Source organism: Dermacentor variabilis, chromosome 1 (assembly GCF_050947875.1).
Source record: "Dermacentor variabilis isolate Ectoservices chromosome 1, ASM5094787v1, whole genome shotgun sequence".
NCBI lineage: Eukaryota > Metazoa > Arthropoda > Arachnida > Ixodida > Ixodidae > Dermacentor > Dermacentor variabilis.
In genome coordinates, this window is record NC_134568.1 from 6,936,661 (window position 1) to 6,958,685 (window position 22,025).

Here is a 22,025-nt window from a genome sequence, read left to right on the forward strand (position 1 = left end):
TCCTGAGCATTATATTAAACATTTGATTGATTGATTATTATTGTAGTTTAACATCGTTTTTTTAATTATGTACTCGTATATTATTTCAGTGCAGTAGCTTTTGTGCACTTAAAAACAGGCATGAATTAAGAAATTTCAAGGAAATGCTATGTGCCTAATTATATGCATTGTGCTATTTATTTCTACTGAGTATTAATAATTTTAGCTACTTTATCCAGTGGTGTGCAATAAAGTAGTATACTACATCAATTATTGGGTGCCTCACTGAACAAATTGAATGTCTTTCTCAGTCAAAACATCATATCAGGCTGAAAACAATATACTGGTGTATTTTTTCATATGACGAAGTGTAGAAATTGTGAAAGTAACTTGTTTATATATATATATATATACATACATACATACATACATACATACATATACATATATTTCTTTGAATATGCAATTGACCTGCCCCAATACACTTATTTAAGCCTTTCAATCTTGGCAAATGGCAACTAAAGACACCTATTAAAACCATCCGATTTCCAAGCTTGTATTATCTGACGGTGTGTCATTTCGCTAATGTCCCAAAAGACAAACTTGACATGTTGAAACCAGTTACAATAGAACATGGCCTTTGCACTGTGAAAATTTTTTCTAGAAATACACTCAATTTTAAGGCCTCCCGATGCGGTGTTGATGCATTAAAACAACCTAGAATAATAAATGAGGTGCTCCATGGGCAACATTTGACAGACTAAAGAATCAAGACGTAAATTTTAGCTATCCTGTACGTTTTTGTGTGAGTGCTACAGTCGATTCAATTATTTTTTGCTGATTTTCTCAGAACCCACTTCTTCATGTTTTTTTCATGCACCACCGAGCATAATTATGTTGACACGAATGCATTATCTGTATGCGGTGACCCTATTTCACCAGCTAAAAAATGTTAAACGTTATCGCTCTGCGCTAGACGCGCCTGTACGTATCGGAAGTTTCGCGAATGTTATAGATGGTTCTGTCGGTAGTCTGTTGTCGACGAACCTTGTATAATCTGACTGCATACGCGACACGAACTGTGTAGTAGTTTCTGGAAGGCACGCGGGCACCAGCGACTACGCTGGAACTTTCGACGACTTATATATGCAAACCGACGCGCTTGATCCGCGGATGAGATTTTCGACGTTCGCCGACTTTGGTCACTACTATCGCTGCGATTGAGTGTTGCTTCTGCTGGGCACAAGTTCGTCTAAAAAAGAGTTCAATTTGTAACTCGCAGTTTTGACTCTACATCTTTTTGCACCGTCACTACTACGTGACAATATTTCTAACACAGACTTTTTCAATGACACTTTGCACACCTAATTCTTACATACTAGCCTGTAAAATGACCTACAAAAAATCAAATGGCACAAAAGCTTTTGATATTATGTGGCATTGTCGTGCAGGTGTTTGCAAAGCGATCTTGTACACAGACGACGCGCGAGCGCAAGCGCTGCTGTCGATATTTTGTGCATTATTGTTGCTTGAAAAATAAAAAGAAACTGTTGCGGCAGGCGTACATTCATTATTCAACCGGGTTTTTTATATCTAAAAGAGCATACAGGTCACTAACTTATTGTTTCAAGCTTAGTTTACAGCAGGTTGTTGTAGGTCGGACTTTGAGGGATGAAAACAAGACAGTCCAGCAACAGTGCGCCTCAGCCGAGGAACGCTCGAGCTTCGAAGCGCGCGAGAGACAGTGATTGTGAAGAGAAAGAGTCGCGTCAGCGCGTCATAGCTCCTGTCCAGTTGGTGCGTGCCCTTTTCCTCCGACCAACGCGAAGCGAAGCGTTCGCTTGTCGGCGCGTGCCGAACCTCGCCGACGCATGCCAGTGGTTGGGGCTTTACGCCTCGCTACGGCGACGAGCATTCCTTGGACGTTTCCCACGAGGCAAGCCTTTCACCCGCACGCGCCCAGACGACGCCGGAGCATGGCATAGATAGTGACGCGCAAACAAAGGAGATGACTTTGAGGTGACAACTACCTCGAAGATAACTCTGCCTGAACCTGCACCTGACAAGGTGAACTAATTGATGAAAGGGACCAGTGTCGAAAGTTTCCTTGGGGACCGCTTCAACCTTGCATTCCCAGATTGCTACGCGCTTGCGCCATCATCATCATCACCATCATCATCATCATCCTGGCTACGCCCACTGCAGGGCAAAGAACTCTCCTATACTTCTCCAACTACCCCGGTCATGTGGTAATTTTGGCCATGTTGTCCCTGCAAACTTCTTAATCTCACCGCCCACCCAACTTTCTGCCGCCCCCATGCTACGCTTCCCTTCTCTTGTAATCCAGTCCGGAACCCTTAATGACCTCCTGTTATCTTCCCTCCTCATTACATGTCCGGCCCATGCCCATTTCTTTTTCTTGATTTACACTAAGATGTCATTAAGTCGCGTTTGTTCCGTCACCCAATCTGCTATTTTCTCATCCCTTAACGTTACACCCACCATTATTCGTTCCATAGCTCTATGCGTCGTCCTCAAAAGTGTAGAACCCTTTTCTTCAGCCTCCAGATTTCTGCCCCGTATGTGAGTACTGGTAAGACACAGCTGTTATACACTTTTCTTTTGAGGGATAATGGCAACCTGCTGTTCATGATCCGAGAATGTTTGTGCCATGTGCAGGGGCAAAGGTAGAACATAGACGGCGGAGTCCGGTGGAACGATGCGACATCATGGGAGGGATTTTGAAACCGATTTAACGACTGTGATTGGCCGAGATATAGTCATAAGATTTCTTAGCCTAGTCTCCTACGGAAGATGACTGTTTTAAAAACGGAGACTTTTGGTGCAATGAGGAGTGTGCTAACGCTTTAACATGCCCCTAAATGGAGTAGGCTTCCGTATTTGGAGCCAGTGTCAATAATGTAAAATAAACCCTTTCCCCTTCATTCCTTCTACCGGAAGTACTCATACCTGTGCCGGGTGGATTCCTGGCCTAAACCCTACCCCGAGCCACAACAATTAATAGACGCAGTGAATACGGTCTTTAGCTCAGAGGTACTTCCTCCAGTAATCGCATTCCCCGCCACGGTAGTCCCGTATGTCGGAATAGTTGCCAGGCGCGAGCACCACCGAGATTGGTTGGTCCTCGCTGTACTTCGGCCACTCATTCTCCCTGGGAAGCTCGGGAGTCCTGAAAATAATAAGAAACGAGAATTTGATACAGCCGGCGTAAATTAAGCATTTAACCTTTGCCGAAATTGCGTTAACAATTATTCTTTCATATTTAAATAGTATCCAACGAGACCAGGACGCTAAGGAAATTCGTTACACCCTGTGCTGACTTCCAACTAATATTTCGAACTGAGCACTTATACGGGAGCTCGTTTCAACTATCTGTATAGAAATGCGAGTGCCTATACCTCTAAACGAACAGATCGTACAATGAAAACGATCGCAATGAGCACAATGGTAGCACTTGGGAACGAACTTGCCAATGATTTAATGTCTATTATGAATGTTTCCGACAAACATGGCTTGACACCAACGAGCGCTAGCAAGTCCTGAGCGCAAATGCGCATGTGCAGCACCGTGTAGGCGACAACAGCCGATTGTTATTTCAAAAAGCAAATTGCACAACTTCAAAAAGAAAAACTGAGAAACATGGGGTGTACCAAATGGCTCATATTTAGTTTACGGAGGATCTCCTAATGTTTTATTTTATTGTAGCGACAAGTGTTTGTGCACATAGTGGAAGTTCTAGTCGACTTTAAAATAATGTTTTTATTTTGCTTAGTCAATGAATAATTTGTTCCATCTAGTCACACACGCCACACCTATGTATCCCCCGAAATTATTGTTGAATGTCAACATTATACCTTTGAATGGTTGGCTCATGGCCTGTACATCGATTGATCGCATGTGTACATGTATGTTTAGTACAATTCGACGCAACTAAGAATAAAGAAATCAAATTGTAGTACTACCTTACCTTGTCCTATGCAGTTACGTTTCTTTCATTTTTTTACCATCCATCGTAATCTGATTTGAGCACCACTTGAAGAAGAAAAGGGTTTAAGGTCCAAAGGCAGTGCGCGTGAAGAGCCTTTGTATGATGAAGATACTCTTTATTCAAACAAACGCCAGAGCGCCTGCGCGGGGCCAAGCCCGAGCTTCCGCTCTCCCCGTACCACAAAACATCATCCTCTAAACCGAATGTTGGTACAAAGTGTTGCACCACAGTCAGTAGCAATGGTAGTCACTACTGCCGTGACCAATGCTGGAGAAGCTCTCGTACCAGACACGCTGCCTGTGTTACAACAATAAAACTTTACGAAAGGCCCAAAGAGATAGGCTCGATGGCCGACACTATCGCTCTCGCTCTCCGTCTAGTCTCAGCGGCGTGTTATGGCCTTTACGCCCTTAGCCACAGGGGCTGGGACTCGAGTTCACAAGTGTGACAGTAATTTATCAGCGCCGTTACCGTTTTTGTGGCCTAATTCATGAGAGGCGATCCCGCATCTTTGGTAAAACGCTGCCACGCAAGTCGTGTGGATTGTTTCGAGAGGCTACGGCTACTAGGGCGGCCCCGTGACCAGCAAGCGCTAGAAGTTGCACGGGGCCCTGTGCTACGCCGCCCATATTCCGCAAAAACAAGCAGTAAGGATCGTTGATGTCCTACGCATGCAACAGCCGCGGATATTGGATATAAACAACATGAAAGGGGCCCCCACGCTTTCAACTAAGCGCGCGAGTGCGAAGCGACGACAATAAAACAAGGGTACAGTCGTGTACAACGTCGCCCAAATTCGGTGGACCGCGGTAACGACCACTCAGTCGGGAAGGCCTGCAAAGGCACGGCGGCAGCGTGCGAGACTTAACCTAGCTTCATCTTCAGCACCCAGGGGCATCCCAGGACGGCGCGCGAAAGCGATACCACATCTAAGGCACGCGCAGGCTCTCCAGTCAAGTCGAAACGTCGTTCATCTCGTTCCCAGGTAGAGCATGTATCGGAGCCGCTGTGCTGCTGCAGCCAAGTGAGACGTCTTTCCTCTCAGCTAGCGAAGTTACTTGCATCTCCCTTATCAACAGATAACAACGTCCTGCACATATGAGAAGCCCAGATGCTCAGACTCGCTTCGGAAAACTTGCCTAGGTAGCAGCGCGATGATCAAGAACTTGTCAGTACTCATCTACTGAGTAAATGAACAATTCAGTACACATTCAACTGACTCCTACCGAAATCTACATACTGGGCAGACATTTCTAGACTGCTCCGAACAAGAGTACCTCATAGCGAAAGGGAACAGGAGGTCCATCACAGCAACCAATCTCTGGTGAGGAGAGAGCAACTCGAACATATCTTGGTGTTTAACGCAAATATTAACATCATACGTTTTTGCATCATTTATTCATATGCTCCTTTCTTCAAGTGGGCGTCATTTACGTAAAATTTGCTAAGCCGTTGATTTTCTTAAACATGGGACATATTCACTATGACATTCCTAGAAACGTTTTTGTTAGTTTTCGATAATATTATTACGATATAATCGGGAGATACTCAAGAGGCGAGCCGCACTCTCATACCTATCTTTAACTTTGGATTGGCAAAGCAAATTCTACCGCAAGGCATTTGCCTTGCCAACGTTGGTTGTCTCGGCGACCATCATGTGGCAGCGTTATCAACCGATGGTTCTTGCGAGCTTCGCAGGCTCCTCGCGCCAGCCTTGGGCGCCGATCCCAACATAAAGAAAATGGTTGCGACAGACCTGTACTATGCGCAGGCTGAAGACCTTTTCGAAGTATTATCGTCCTACCGAGATATTTTCGACGTCGACGATCACCCTTTAGGCTGGACGCTCGCGGTCAAGCATTGGGTTCTTACTGGTGATGCTACGCCTATTCACCGACGACCGTATCGAGTTTCTGCGTCGGAACGCCGAGTAATTCAAAGTGAAGTGAAGAAAATGCTAGATAAAAACATCATTGAGCCTTCTTTGAGTCTCTGGGCGTCACCTGTGGTGTTGGTTAAGGACAAGGACGGCATATGGCGCTTCTGTGTAGACTGCCGTCATCTGAACAACATTACTAAGAAGGACGTCTACCCCTCCCACGTATAGACGATGCCCTTGACTGCCTCCACAGTTCCAGCTATTTCTCTTCTATTGATCTTCGTTCTGGATACTGGCAGGTTGCTGTTGACGATATGGACATGAGAAAAAACCGCGTTCATCACACCTGATGGCCTATACCAATTTAAGGTAATGACGTTTGGATTATACAACGCCCCTGCCACGTTTGAGCGTATGATGGACTCCTTGCTCCGAGTTTTCAAATGGTCCACATGTCTCTGCTACCTCGACGACGTCATCGTCTTCTCGCCCACGTTCGACACTCACCTTGAGCGTCTAACAGCTATACTTGATGTATTTCGAAAAGCGAAGCTGCAACTTAACTCGTCCAAATGTCGTTTTGGCCAGCGTCAAATTACTCTTCTGGGCCATCTCGTTGACGCTTCCGGAGTACAGCCTGATCTCGACAAAACTCGCGCTGTCCTAGACTTTCCGGTTCCGAAGACAGCCGCAGACGTGCTATGTTTTGTAGGACTATGGTCATACTTTCGCCCTTTTCTTCCAGATTTTGCGACAATTGCTACACCCCTCACTAATATTTTGAATAAAGGCGTACAATTCTCGTGGGGCACTTCAGGAGCCGCCGCCTTCTCTCGTCTCGTCACTTTTTTTACCTCACCACCCATTTTCGCCCACTTCGACCCTGATGCCCCTACAGAATTGCGTACTGATGCCAGCGGTCATGGAGTAGGTGCCGTCTTAGCCCAGCGTCAGCGTAGCCAGGATCGCGTTATTGCTTATGCGAGCCGTCTGCTAACACCGTCGGAGCGCAACTATTCCATTACGGAACGAGAATACCTTGCTGTTGTCTGGGCGGTTGCGAAGTTCCGTCCTTACCTTTACGGTCGCCCTTTCTCCGTAGTCACTGATCATCATGCTCTCTACTGGCTCTCATCGCTAAAAGATCCTACAGGCCGGCTTGGTCGATGGGCTTTGAGGCTACAAGAATTTTCATATTTCGTGGTCTGCATGTCTGGCCGCCTACACCAAGACGCTGACAGCTTGTCGCGTTACCCTGTTGACAACCCTAACTCCTCCAATATTACCAGTGCTGCTTGCGAATTCTCTGTATTACAGCTGCTTCATTTCGCCGACGAGCAACGTCGTGACGCCTACATCAGAGCACTCATCGAGCGTTTTGAACACTCTCCGGCCGATGCCACTCTACGCCTCTTCGTCCTCCGCGACGGTACTCTGTACCGTCATAACCTTCTTCCGGACGGCTCTGAGTTCTTACTTATCATACCTAAACACCTCCGCTCAACCATTCTAGAAGAGCTTCGCGATGCACCAACGGCAGGACACCTCGGCGTATCTCTAACCTATGACCGAGTACGTCGCAATTTTTTCTGGCCGGGCCTTGCCCGTTCCGTACGACGTTACGTCGCCGCTTGTGAACTTTGCCAACGACGCAAGAAGCCTTCCCAACTCCCCTCTGGTTACCTGCAGCCACTTGACATCCCTGCAGAGCCCTTCCATCGTGTTTGCTTGTACCTTCCCGGCCCATTTCCAGAATCTACATCAGGAAACAAGTGGGTTGCAGTCGCGGCTGGCTGTGCGACCCGCTACGCCGTAACCCGCGCTCTTTCGACCAGTTGCGCAACTGTTGTTGTGGACTTCCTTCTACATGATATCATTTTGATGCATGGTGCTCCGCGTCAATTGTTAACAGATCGTGGCCGTACGTTCTTGGCCAGTGACATCATGCGGGCCTGCTCCATACAGCATAAATTTATCACCTCCTACCGCCCTCAAACGAACGGCCCCACTGAGCGTTTGAGCCGCACCCTTACAAACATGCTATCCAAATACGTTTAAGACGATCACCGGGACTGGAACCTGGCTCTACCTTGTATTACCTCTGCATACAACTCTTCCCTTCTCGAAACTGCTGGTTTTTCGCCATTTTACCTCTTGTGCGGCCGAGAACCGACGCTACTACTAGACACTGTGCTTCTGTTCACCACAGCTTCAACTAGAGCTTATGCCCGTGATGCAATCGCCCGTGCTGCCCGTGCTCGTCAACTTGCGCGCGTTCGCCTACAAGTGTCTCAAGACAAACAGAAGCAACGCTACGACCTCCGTCACCGTGATGTCCATTTTGTCCCCGGCAACCTCGTGTTGCTTTGATCTCCATCGCGTAGAGTTCGCCTTTGTGAGAAAATGCTTTGCTTTTATACAGGCCCATATCGCGTACTCCGCCAAGTGACCGATGTCACCTATGAAATTGTTCTAGCCCCGCCCACTACGTCCTCCGCTGTGACAACCAGTGACATTGTCCACGTCACCTGACTCAAGCCCTGCAACTCTTCACGCGCCTTGGATATTTAACAGCACCGTGACGGCGCTTCTGCCGCGGGGGGGGGGGGGGGGGGTAGTATTACGATATTATCGGGAGATACTCAAAGACGAGCCGCCGCGAGAACGACGACGACGTGGGTCTGTGCCCTTGGCGCGAGCGAGTCCAGTGTAACGAGAAAGTCCAGTGTACCTAGCCTGTAAATAGCCTCTTCCGTCTGTGTCTTTCTACATGCAACAATATTATACTCGTTATTACGACTGCTGGCGGCTGTTCTCTTGAGCTGCTGTAGCATACTGTCACGTAGTTGTTACGGCAAAACAGAGTAACAAAAGTGTAATTTTTTTATTGGGCATACCGGTGCCCACAAGAACAGGCCACACTCAAAGCACAACGATAACGGCGCACACAGTCGGCGATCGTCGAAATCTTATATGCGGGTCTAGCGCGTCGGCTTTTATTCATCACTCAGCGCGCTGAGTCGCGTACCTCAGGACCTTCATTAAAGTTTTGCATCCATCCATGCATCCAAGGTTCCAGAGGAATCGCTGGTGACCGCATGACATACAGAAAGTACTACACAATTCGCGCCGCTCATACAATGAGAGAACTCAAGGTGCGCTGAGAGCAGGCAACGGATAGAACCATCGATAGCATTCGATAAACTTCCGATACATCCAAGCGCTTCCTGCGCTGAGGCATAACGTTTAACATTTTTTGGCCGGTGAAAAGGGTTCCCTAGGAAAGGTAAACAAGTACGCGTGTTGATTCCGCCATCATAAGAAGCTACAAGCATAACAGGAAAGATAAGGGTTGAATTTTGATGAAGCTGAAAAGGTGTCGATGTATTCCTTTTTGGTCGTAGACTAATGGCCTTCCGCTTTTGACAGCGGTCGGCTAGCGTAGGCTGTCACCTGTTCAACTCCGCCTTTCCTCTGGACTGTGACGGCCACCGAGGCCTTGGCTACTTGCGTCAGTGTAAATTTCTGTACTGGCGTCTTCGTGGAAGTGCGCAAGTACCTATGGTGACTGAGTTCTTCAAATGCGTCAGCCTCCGGCGTTCCCCATTTTATCTCGCCATCGCATTTAGTTACACGTTCCAGCGGCTCAACGATGCGTGAAAAGTCTTTGACGAAGCGCCTGTAGTGGGCACACATGCCAAGGAAAATACGCACGGCCTTCTTATCGATGGGCTGCTCAAACTTTGCGATGGCAGCAGTCTTCTGCGCGTCGGGCGTACTCCAGACTTAATGATGACGTCACCCAAGAACAGCAGCTCTTCGTATGCCAAGTGACACTTTTCCGGTCTAAAAGTGAGTCCGGAAGACTTCATTGTGACTAGTACTGTTTCAAGGCGTATCAATGGCTCGCGGAAACTTGCAGAAAAAACGACGACGTCATCCAAGTAGACGACGATGGTCTGCCACTTCAAGCCAGCCAATACAGCGTCCATTACACGCTGGAACATTGCAGGAGCCGAGCAAAAGCTGAATGACATGACCTTCTATTGAAAGACGGCGTCCGGAGCGATAAAGGCGATTTTCTCTCGATACCTCTCGTCAACTTCAATTTGTCGGTAGCCCGTCTAGAGGTCCATCGACGAAAAGTATTTTGCATTACAGAAGCTTTCCAGTGCGTCGTCTGTCCGTGGAAAGGGTTGTACGTCCCTCTTCGTGACTTTGTTGAGCCAACGGTAATCGACGCAATAACCAAGAGTTCCATCATTCGTTTTCTCCAAGACAACAGGAGATGCCCACGGGCTGTTGGATAGCGCAGCATTTCATTGACTTATTACTTTATGGCCTGCCGCTCTCTTGTCGGAACTCGGTACGGGCTTTGAAGGAGTAGTCGGATGCGTTCCTTCGTTATCTTGCGATGCTTAGCAAGAGGTGTTTGCCGTATCCTTGATGAGGACGAAAAAAGTCTCTGAATTTGTGGAGGCGACCCTTGAGCTGTTCTTGTTTATCTCTGGGAGGAATCAGATTATTACCAAAATTATGTTCACGAACACGCACCGTAGTCGTAAATTCGGCAGAATCGGAGAGGACAAATGCATCACTGACGGCTGAAAGTTCCTCAACGTACGCGATCTTCGCGCCCTTGTTCAAATGTTTATACTCCTGGCTGAAGTTCGTCGCTATGACCTTAGCGTTTCCTCCGCGTAACTGGACGATACCCCGCACAACGCCGACTTCACGGTAGAGTAGCAGGTGTTGGTCGTTCTATACGATGGTTTCCAAGTCTTTGGCTGTTTTTGTGACAAAAGAAGTCGTGTTGCTGGCGCAAGGCGGTATGCTGAATTGGTTCTCAAGTACACTCAAGGTACGCTGACTGGAAGTCCTGCCCGGCGCTATCGCCTGGTCTATTGACAGCGGTATCGACTTCAGGACGATGATTGCGCCTTGTTGGTTAGGGAAGTCCATGCCGAAAATTGCGTCTCGCGAGTACTGTTGGAGGGCAACGAACGCCGCAGGGTAGGTACGGTCATGAACTGCAATTCTTGCCGTGCAGATTCCAGTTGGCATTATCAGATGTCGTCCAGCTGTCCGAATTACACTAGGGCCGTCCCATGCGGTCTTGACTTTGTTACACTTGGCGGCGAATAAACCACGGATGGCGGAGTAGACCGCTCTAGTGTCTACCATATCGGTTACTTCGTGACCATCGAGAAGCACGTAGAGGTTGGTGGTTCATTGTCTTGTGTTGCAGTTAAAACTTGGCGCCGGATCCCGGCTGCGTCGCGTTGACCTGTGGCTGGTACATCGCATCATCAGGACTTCTTTCATCGGCTTATTGTCGGCTTCTACGCTTCGTCGGGATGGAGGCGTGTCGTTGCTGCGCCGTTGAAATAGATCTTGAAATGTCGTCGGTGGTGATGGATGATCTTCGGCGTTTCGGTGTACAGGAACCGCACCTCCATCGGTTGCTGCTTTTAGTTTTCCGGATATGGGCTTATGGACCGGCGCCGGGCTTGGCCAATGTATGGTCGGTGCTGCGGCTACAGATAGCGTCCTGGCAACCGCAAGCGCGAAGGACGTCGGGGTCTCCACTGCGCGCCGGCGATGTAGTCAGCGATGTCACGTGGCCTTTCGCCAAGCTGTCAGCGTGGCACGTTGACGGCTAACCCTCGTAGGCCAATCTCGCGGTATGGGCATCGGCGGTATACGTTTGCCGCTTCTCCGCACTCGATCGAACCTTTCATCTGGTCTGTGAACACAAGGCCATATAAAAGCTTCGATCGAGTGAGCACCACTTTGCAGCACAATTTGCTTCACCATATGCATGACAAATTCATTGCAGGCAGATGTGTACGTGCGTGGGTGGGCTTGCGCGGGTACGTACATAAATGCGTGAGACCAGCATTGCAAAAGCAGAATTTGCTTCAACAATACGGGGCGCTACCATTGAGGAAAATCTCCTGCCATTCTGTAAAAAGAAAAATGAGGTGATTTACATGCCAGAACTACTATCTCATTATCAGGCACGCCGCAGTGGGGACTCCGGATTTATTTTTACCACCTAGTGCTTTTTAGCGTGCAGTTAAATGCAAGTACACGGACGTTTTTGCATTTCGTTCCCTCTGAAATGTGGCCGCCGCGTCTAGGATCGAACCCGCAACCTCGTGCTCAGCAGCGCAACACTGTTTCTTGTTTCGATGCCCTTGGGGTGTTCTATGGTACCATATTATATGTGACTCAATTTTTATATTCTTCTAGGGCTAGAGATACGGGCGCTCATTTTGATGGCGATCGTGCACGAGTCTTCCAAATTAATGGCACCAATAATACGAATTTTATAAGCGCCCCTCGTACACTGTGGATACAAAGAAAAACATGCATACGTTGTTGAAGAGTCGCTACTGTGCAGCATCCACCGCCAATCACTTGTAAAAAGTTTGCACACCCTTTTTCGATCTCACTTAATTTTGTAATGTGAGCTTGCTGCAAACAGTGAGACAAGTTCTTAATACGCTTGCACGTTCACTTCTTTATTCTACGAGAAAACAGGCAAGAAACGGATAATGTACCCCACTAGCATGGTACTTATGATGTGAGTCTCATTCTTAGAAAAGTAAACTCTCAGGAGAGTTTGCAAGCCTTGGGACTTATCTTGTCCCCGACCGATAAGCGTTCTCTATCAGGCGCGTCTTTCCTTTCTTTATTGCTGCACGCCCTGTAAGTCCAGGTCACGAACGGTATTTACATTATCAGTGTGGTGTAGCATAATTTACAGGAAAATAACTAGCGCGAAGTTTTCAAGAAAGGAAACGCAAAGAAAACGTCAGCGAGATATTGAGAGGAAGGAAGGAAAGCCAGGGATGAGTACAAGAAGGATGGCGATTATTGGATAGGGGACAAGATACATGCCATAGGGGGTACACTTTTTAGTGTGTACTTCTGCTAAACAAACTGTTCCGCCACAGGCCCCCTAAATATTCTTTTGTTCATGGTGACTGGCCTTTATAGTGGATTGACAGTACTGAATACTATCATTTTTTCCATTTAGGCTTTTCGCATTTCATTTCGCAATCTCCGTTTCTACCGCCTTGTCAATCTTTCCCAAAGTTCAAGCACGCTAGAATAATTCTTAATATTATTCAGCTTTTATTAAGAACGCCTCATAATGGATGTGCCAGCTAACTTCAGCCAGAGTTTATAAGTATGCGAACGCCACGTACACCTGAACAGCAGCAAGGCAATGTTGTCTGCCGTCGCTTGGAGACACTAAAATTGTTTTTTTTTCATTCCGCCTCATTAGATAATTTGTCTTAACTAACTAATTTCTCAAATATTTTAATCTTATGAAAAGTGTTAATGAGAAAATTCTAGAGCGACATCAAACACTCCCGATACAGCTTCCTGCTGCTCAATACGTACTACATAAAAGTGTTTTTCCGTCACTGATAGCAGCCCGCAAATGCACACAAAATTTCCGTGCGACTGGCCGCTCGAGGCACTTTGCGTGTATTCGCGGCGTTCTTTCAGGCTAGGAAAAACACCTTTATGTAGCACGTATTGAGCAACATAAAGCTGCATCGGGAGTTTATCATGCTGTTCTGCATTTACACTTACAATTTACAATTAACGACGTTACACTTTTCATGTAATTATAATATTTGAGAAGTTGATGAATTAAAAATAATTTGTTTTAACACAGGTGTCCTGACTATGCGGCGCATAAGTCACATACCTTTACACGTAGCACGATAGCGTGCTATTGAGGATCATGATGGCGATTTATTGACATCCAATTTGAAACTGGGCGGGGACAAATAGTCACCTAGCCTGCTTGACCTAACCAGGTCCGCCTAGGTGCTGCATGCATCTGCTAAATGCAACTGCCACATGTCGGGACACCTGGTGGAATACGACGCAACTTCGATACAAATTTTCCACGTATCGACGCTACGTGGGCGTGCCACGTCGTGTGACAAATGGCATGATACGATTCTAATGATGATGACGATGATTTACTTGCATTCCCTTTCAACAGAGACGGTGACAAACAGTCACCTAGCCGTATTTATTTAATCAGGTATGCTATACGTGTTTTATGGCGAAGCTGTATATGGCTAGCAGATTCGTCTGCCCGTCTGTCGCCTGTAGGGCAAAAACTCCTCCCATGCAACTCTATGCGCATGCGCGAAAAAAAAATGAAGAGAAAGAGGGGCACGCGATTGGCTGTACCAGTAGTGACGTCGTTGCTCTCCGTCGCAGCCGAGCGCTCACGCAGCAGTTTCTCTCCGGCTCCGAAATGTTAGGCCACGCGTCATACGTACTACCGAGGATCAGGCAGCTTTCGATCACCAACGCCACGAGTAAAACCGGGAACGAGCTCGCCTGTGCCGTGCCGATACTGAAGGCCGGGCCCATGAACAGGCTCGTGTAGCCGAGCGCAAGCAACAAACGCGTACCGAGGATCCGATAGCCTATCAAGCCATCGTTTAATGAAACGTCGGGATTAAACGAGGGATAAATATCGGGGTCGCACGTTTCAGCTTCGCTGGTTAACCATCTGTAAGGAGTGCTTTGACGGTGATTTTTTTTTTCATTCTAGCATTTTTGTATACATCTCGTTAATAGTTTTTGCCTCCCTCAAGCCTTCTATACCTTGTATCACTACCAATGCAACCGCTACATGGTGTTCCACCGGGTTTAACAATATGCAACTGCAATACAAAGTGTGCACGTATCAACAATACGCGGTGCGCATCTGACAAGTGGCGCAATGCGATCCTAATGAAAATGCTAATGATGATGATAAGGAGAATAAGCATTTATTGGCACCTCCTTTGAAATCGGGCAGTGACAAAGACTCACCTAGCCTGCTTGATTTGTTCAGATATCCCATATATGTTTTTTTTTATTTTGGCTATTTTTATACATCATCATAATCTTTTTCTTCCTAGAACCTTTTCTGTGCCTTGTACCGCTACCTATGCTGCTGCTGGTGATTATTATTTATTGGCATCCCGTTTCAAACGGGACGTTGACGAATAATCACCTAGCCTGCTCCATTTACTAAGCTTTGCTATACATGCATTTAATTCAAACATTTTCGTATATAGCCCTTTATACTTTTTTCTATTTCTAAAAACTTCTCTATCTACTTTTAAAAATGGTTTTATGCGCAAAAAATAAAAAGCCGACAACAGGATATGTCCGCGTCTTATTTTTTGCGCCTAAAACTATTTCTGAAAGCCATGTATCTATTCTCTATCTATTTTGTACGGCTGGCCACTCCGATTCCTGTAACGTATCCGGTCGTATAAATCTCTCCTTTGCTTTTTTTTTCACCGATACTTTAAACTTCTCTTGCTTATCTAGACCGCTGACTGCTTGACACTTTCGTCCACTTTAAATCCAAGCTTTTCTGGAAGGTGTACGTCACCTACGAGTCTCACCGGGTAAATCCCTTCGCATTCTCTTAGAGGCGGTGAGTGTTCTGTGGATTTTTGTTGCAGCATACACATGCCTCGTCTAGTTGCGAATATTTGCTCCGGTATGTTTGTATCCTTAGGCAACCACCTGGAGCCTCAAATAGCAAGGCACAGCCATTTGTGTTATTGTATAGATCTTCCCTTCTAATTCTTTTCTTCCCGTTCTTGTAAATTTCTCGTAAGTTAACCTCCACGCACTTTTTTTTTTTTTTTTTTTTTTTGTTTCCATTCTGTACCCGCCGTGGTTGCTCAGTGGTTATGGTGTTCGGCTGCTGAGCACGAGGTCGCGGGATCGAATCCCGGCCACGGCGGCCGCATTTCGATGGGGGCGAAATGCAAAAAACACCCGTGTGCTTAGATTTAGGTGCACGTTAAAGAACCCCAGGTGGTCAAAATTTCCGGAGTCCTCCACTACGGCGTGCCTCATAATCAGAAAGTGGTTTTGGCACGTAAAACCCCAAATATTATGTTTCCATTCTGTACATCAATTCGCTGCCTCTTTTGATTTTTTTAATGGTTCCTTGTTGTCTATTTGCACTTTCAATTAGCCTGTACTTGATTGCCAACTTTCTTGACCTCTTCCTCCCTTCAGTCTACACGCCCTTTAGGTACAGATACATGTACACTTAAGAAACCCGTTTATTTTGATACATCTTTTTCAGCTTTTTCTTCAAAACTAATTTCGCTCTGCTCTTTCCTGATTTCAAACGAGGCCAAACCCATATAACCCTGCACTGATTCATTAATGGCTCTGCCGTGGGCTCCCAAAGCCAACCAGCCTATTGACCTTTTGTTAACTTCCAAACCCGACAATATATCCGATTTTGAGCCCAGAATGGCATTGGCGAACGTTAGCGCTTGCGCCATTACTCCTTTTCAGATTGCACGCGCCAGGTCATATCTATTGTGGCCCCACAGTGCTCGATGTTTCATTATTGCTGCACTGTGCTTCCCCTTTATTTTCGGATTAACTTGGTGGGTGATGCGACTGCTACATCGTGTGCCACCTGCTGCAATAATGTGCAACTGCAATGTCAAGTGTGCATGTATCGAAGCTACGCAGCGCTCATGTCACATCGCATGTCTCTTCGCGTGCTAGCACGCTTTTAAAGGGCGTGTTTCCACTACAAGCTCGCAAGCCGCTGGCGCGGCTCAGTAGTGGAGTAGTTGACTCCCATGCAGCGGGCGCGGGTTCGAACTGGGAATTTATTTTGCCTCATTCCCGGCGATAGCTGCGACGGAAACCGGCGCCACGGAGATGGCGGCGGACATCGCCAACGGCAACGCCTATTGGAATGAGCCCGTAACAGCTTACGCTGTAAAAGTGGTAAACACAACCGCATTGCCATATTCAAGAACCTGCAATATACTAAGTAGCAGCTAATTATTTGCTTTCCGTATGATTGTTAACAGCCATTCCGAAGCTTAGGTAAGATTTGAACAAGAAAGAACATAAAAAAAAACACTTAAGCATCTTTATGGTGCACCTGATTTGAAGGACATTTAAACGCATTTGCTCGGCTCCTAGAATGTGAAGAAGACATATCGCCTTTTATTGTGTGACGCATTTTCCCCTACTTTAGACACCTTTAGTGTATCTAAGAAGTCTCTTACGCTGATCCAGTGAATCTAGCGACGAAAGTAGCCCGCGCCACTAGGTATGCGTTCTTGGCCGTGATAGGCTCGTGGCTGTTTCTTTAACTGGATATATGTTGGTGGTTATTAGAGTTACAGTATGGGTGCAAAGGGAAGGCAAGCGTAGTCGAGAACGGCAGAAAATTAGGTGGGGTGATGAAATTAGGAAACTTCCAGACGGAAGTTGGAATCAGCTAGCTCAAGACAAGGGTAATTGTAGACGCTGGGAGGGGACTTCGCCCTGCAGTGAAGATAAAAAAGGGTTATCATGGTATCACCATATGCATGACATGTCATGATATTTGGGCCGCTAGGTAATTGCTCGGGGTCGTGATGTCATCGGGCTCAGCTCTTTAACTGGATATATGTCAGTATATGCAAGACATGACATGACATGCTCGTGGTCGCGAGGCAACGATGGCTGTTTCTTTAAATGTGTATACATATATTTATAATGCATGACAGTACAACTGCATTCAAATTATTAATTACATAACATTATACGCATGAAATCAATGTCAGGATATGTGTGTCACATGACATGCAGGCATACATGACGTAACAAGAGTGACGTGCATTCATGATGTGAATGTCATGATATCAATGACACCGGATAACGCTTTGGGGAACTCCACACGATACTGGATAGCCTTCCTGCAAAATGCTTCGCATAACATCGATTCCCCGGCGCGTAGGATCTGCATATCTTTTTTTTTTTCATTGTCGTCAATTCCTTGCATTTAAGTGGAGTACTTATAAAGGCAATGTATGCATGATTGGCCAACTCAAGATTCTATTGCAATTAGACAATATTCCGCCGTAACGCCCGCCACCTTCGAAAAATAGTCAGCAAAAAATTTCGCTCACCCAGATTCGGCAAACGATGCAAGAATCTTGATAAGTGCTTCACTCATGGCACTGTGTTTGTCGGCGACGCCGTGAATGTCTATTAGAGGGAAGCCGAAAAGAAAGGGCAGTTCGGAACCATGATGCGCACCGATCCAGGAGGGCAAGTCAGATGAAACGTAACTGTAGTCGTACACGTAGGAGAACACATTGTTGCCCACAGCGGCGTGCTTCCGCGCCACGTATAGGACAGGACAGTTAAGCATCCTGTCCGACATGTACTGTATGTATGCCCTCGTCAGTGCAACGTTGTTCGCGCCTTTCGTCTTGGCCACGTAATGTTTTTCATCTCCCGGCATGTGGGACTTCAAGCAGGCGCCGATGGCAGCTTTAAAAAACCCTTTAATTTTGTCGTGGTCGATGCCATCTAGTCTCTCTTGTAGGAATTCCTTGACAGGAGGGTAAAGGAGAATAGATGACAACTCATTTGACGTGGTCCCGATGATGAGGTCAACTTGGCTGGCAAAACCAGCGTCGACGGCTTTTCTGGGTTCCTTAGGCAGGAAATCGTTGTGATAAGTTGGGAGGAACGTAAAAGCGTTCGACGCGCCAGCTTCGTGAGTGGCCAAGACGAGTTTATCGACTGGAATTTCTCTGAGACACTTCAGAACTTCGTTCGGCTGTTCAGTAAAGTTTCTTTCGCCATTCGCGCAACCTGTCAGCACGGCGAGTCGGTCTCCTGCGCGTAGGCTGTACGACGGAGAGTTGTAAGAGTCGATGGTATACAATGCGCCACTGAGCATGACGGCTCTTCCGAAGAGACCTTTGCTCATAGGAGACAGCATGTGACCGTGAACGCTCAGCGCTCCTGCGCTCTGACCGAAAAGGGTGACCCTAGAGGAATCCCCGCCGAAAAATACAGCATTGTCCCTGATCCAGCGAAGAGCCAGGTTCTGGTCCATGAGGCCCACGTTACCTGGAGATTCCGGCGAGTTCGCGTCAAGGAATCCCAGCGCCCCCAGGCGGTAGTTCATAGAGATCACCACGAGGCCCGTTTTTGCGGCCAAGATTGAACCCGTGTAATTATCGTAGGAGGCGCTGCCGTACGAAAAGCCACCTCCGTGGATCCACACTAGGACGGGCGACAGACCTGTGTCAAGGCATCCCTGCGGAAGTGACGTCCAGACATTGAGGTGGAGGCAGTCCTCGGTGTAAGTGACGTCGCCCGCCATTAGGCCCGGAAGAAGTCCCTGCGGACAAGCTGTCCGTTTCGTTGTGGCGTCGAATGTGTCCGTCCATTGCCTCGAAGGAAGCGGAGGACGAAAGCGCAGTTCCCCTAATGGAGGCTCCGCATAAGGGATTCCGATGTACTCTTCGACAATGGTGTTCAGCAAGCTCAACTTCCTTCCCGATACGGTGCCAAGAGATGTCGCTCGTTCTACATGGCCGCCATGAGCGCTCGTGCACCAAAGAAGAAGCAGAACACACTGGCGTATTTTTGTACCTGGCATTTGGAACCGTTCCTGAAAAAAAAAGAAAAGGAAGAAAGAAAAAAATGAACCGACCCACGAGATGCTTCTTTTCGCACGAGCTTGACTGTGCGTAAGGCAAAAACCGCCATAGTTCTGCTAATTATGCATGAGAACGGAATCGTTTAAGCGAAATAATACGATCACATTTCACCTGAACACCAAAAATAAATGGAAGTGGTTGTACGGGTGTGAATTCTATCTCCGCTCCGCTGAGTGTTACATAAGGTATAAGCTTCATCTTAGTATTTCATTAAGTGGTGATTTGAATGCTATGGCAACCATAAGCTTCATAGCGCTATTACTGATGACATAATCTCGATGTTAGCAAAAAACCTTCCCTTGCGGTCTACATTGGTAGTTGCTACCGTCCTGATTGCTTGCCCACCAAAGTTTGACCGGTGAAATAAAGTTTTTAAGCATATGTACTGTACCTTCCTTGTTATAAAAAGCAATCAACGAAATTTAGAAATTGCGTCTCCTCGAAGGTCGTACTGCAAATAATATTTAACAGTAATTAATGGAATAAATGCCATAATTATTTGCAAGTCTACAGCCGAATTACACGACCTGTTGTTACCGTTTCATATGATGCCAAAGCAGTAAGCTCAAAATTCATGGTGGCAAAAGAGCTGATAGACGCAGCAGCCCCAAGTGAGCCGCCACCATAGATAACCTTCTTCGCTGTACTTCTGGCCCTCAAAGTGCAGCTGTCCTCCGTAAGTCACAACCCTGATGCACATAAACACTAGCGCGGCGCTGAAGATGTGGCGATTGCGCTGGCCATTGACAAAAACCGTGGCAGAGATAAGTTCATTCTGCTTACCAATCCACAAGCACCTTGCAGCAAGTACGCTACAGGTACAATCTTTGAAGTAGTTCTTTCTATCCTGTGAAAGCATATCCTGTTGAAAACAGTCACGATGATCTTGACCCCGGTAACGAATCTCTCGTTTGGAATCTGAGGGACTATGCATGGTGACGAGCACACGTCCACCGAGCTACTCAACGAGATGATCGTAAAAGGGATATAGCGGGAAATTACAAATACATTCCCACATCGCACGCTATATCACGCGATGTATTCGACACAATATCCATACACTGGTCCCGATTGCAACGTACCAACAAAGCCTTACAACTCTACATGGGCACGCCAGTCAACAAGATCAATACCGCGTAATCAGCACGAACACTAACCACTTAGCGTGCAATGATTATTTACATGTGGTAAGTGATAGTAGCAATAATCACATAGATTTAAGAACACGGACGCTGAAACATGCCGCCAATCGTTTATGCGGTGAATATTGCGAAATTTAATTAATTTATTGTGTTTGATCAGGTATGAGTTTAACACCTTTTTAAATTAAACAAAAACGAGTAATAAGCGAAGCTGTGGCACTGTCAGCGAATTCATGCACAATCATTAAAAAAATCTACGGACATATATGTGTACATATATGCAAATAGGTGAAATGAGAGGCCCGCTAATTGCTAGTAACCATCTACGAGTTTGTATCCCCAACCTTCAGAACAACAATTAATACGCACCTCCGAAGAGCACGCATTTTGGCTGGTTGATACATGATTATGAGCAGTAAACAGTGCTAAACAACAGGACGTAGAGAGGGACAGAGACCACAGCGCTCACTAACAACCAAGTCCGCTGTGGTCCGTGCCCCACTCCTTGTCCTATTGTTTAGCGCTGTTTACCGCTAGTAATACGCACCTCCTTGGAGAGTTGACGCGGGAAACAATGGTTCATTGTTCGTTTGATAACACTAATTTTAAATGGGTTAATCCGATCGTGTTTCCTATATTGCCGAGTCACCTACCCACCAAAATAACATTTACTGTCTCCTACACTATATGTTCCAGGGTTCCTTCGCACTATATCTGCTTAAATCTTTCCATTATGAAAACTAGGAGGACAGAAAAGCAACGCTCACCACGGACCAACCTGGTTGCATCGGGGAACGGCCACTACGTGCGCAGATCGCCGTCTGTCTCCGTGCTCGGACACTGTTTACGGTGCATAGCAGTGCAGCAATGTCAGTGTCCGACGACGCGTGCAACACGCACGAGCAGTAAAACGTTCGCACGTATCTGCGCACTGCGGCGGTGCCTCGCACAAGCACGCGTGACAACGCGCGCGCACCGCACTCTCTCGCAACCTTTCCTGCCGTAGCGACCTCGACGCAGGAACGATCCAAATAATTGCGTGCAGTGGTATGAAGCCCGCACGTGATGGCGATTGTAGTTGCTGATATTGTATTCCGCTGCGGCTGGCTTACTTCGGAAACGTAATTATTACTTTACCAACCAACCGTCAGATAAAGCTATTGAATCTTGACTCGGCCGTTTGCTTCTGCTTCGCGAAGAAAAGCAAAAAGCAGATCACGTGCGCGTAGTTCCGTATAAGGATACTTTCGGCGACTTCTGATGCAGTGGCTGAGCGTCGGCTCATTATTGTCTGTGGGATCTCTCCCCACTCGGTTAAGCTGCACCTTAATAGCACTGTACAAAATTGAACCCGTAGCTCAGAGACCCTCAACGGACGACTGCGCGTATTACGTCCACGTGTGGCGCTACGTTGTGCTGCCGAATGTTACGCTTCAGCGCCTCGGAAAATCAGCAGCGGCGCTGCTATCCTGTCTGTAAATGAC

At 46.9% G+C, this 22,025-nt stretch overlaps 1 protein-coding gene across 2 annotated transcripts; it reads right to left on the reverse strand.

Moving 5' to 3' along the window:
* Positions 1-1,006: 1,006 nt before the first annotated feature.
* Positions 1,007-21,455, reverse strand: LOC142575212 (acetylcholinesterase-like). Of its 2 annotated transcripts, none has more exons than XM_075684362.1 (3): positions 21,320-21,455; positions 17,849-19,350; positions 1,007-3,169 (listed from the first exon to the last, which is right to left on the reverse strand). In XM_075684362.1, exons 2-3 carry the CDS (start codon positions 19,336-19,338, stop codon positions 3,028-3,030), a joined length of 1,632 nt encoding a protein of 543 aa, XP_075540477.1. In that variant the 5' UTR covers positions 19,339-19,350; positions 21,320-21,455; the 3' UTR covers positions 1,007-3,027. The 2 variants fall into 2 exon arrangements, with proteins under 2 accessions (XP_075540477.1, XP_075540468.1); XM_075684353.1 differs by having other exon boundaries at positions 21,309-21,455.
* Positions 21,456-22,025: the final 570 nt, after the last annotated feature.

Coding starts and splice junctions, on each gene's coding strand:
- LOC142575212 (XM_075684353.1), bottom strand. CDS start 21,329: ATGCAACCAGGTTGGTCCGTG. Junction 19,351..21,308: donor TGCAACCAGGTTGGTCCGTG/GTGAGCGTTGCT, acceptor TTTTTTTTTCAG/GAACGGTTCCAAATGCCAGG. Junction 3,170..17,848: donor GCATCGTTTGCCGAATCTGG/GTGAGCGAAATT, acceptor TATTATTTTCAG/GACTCCCGAGCTTCCCAGGG.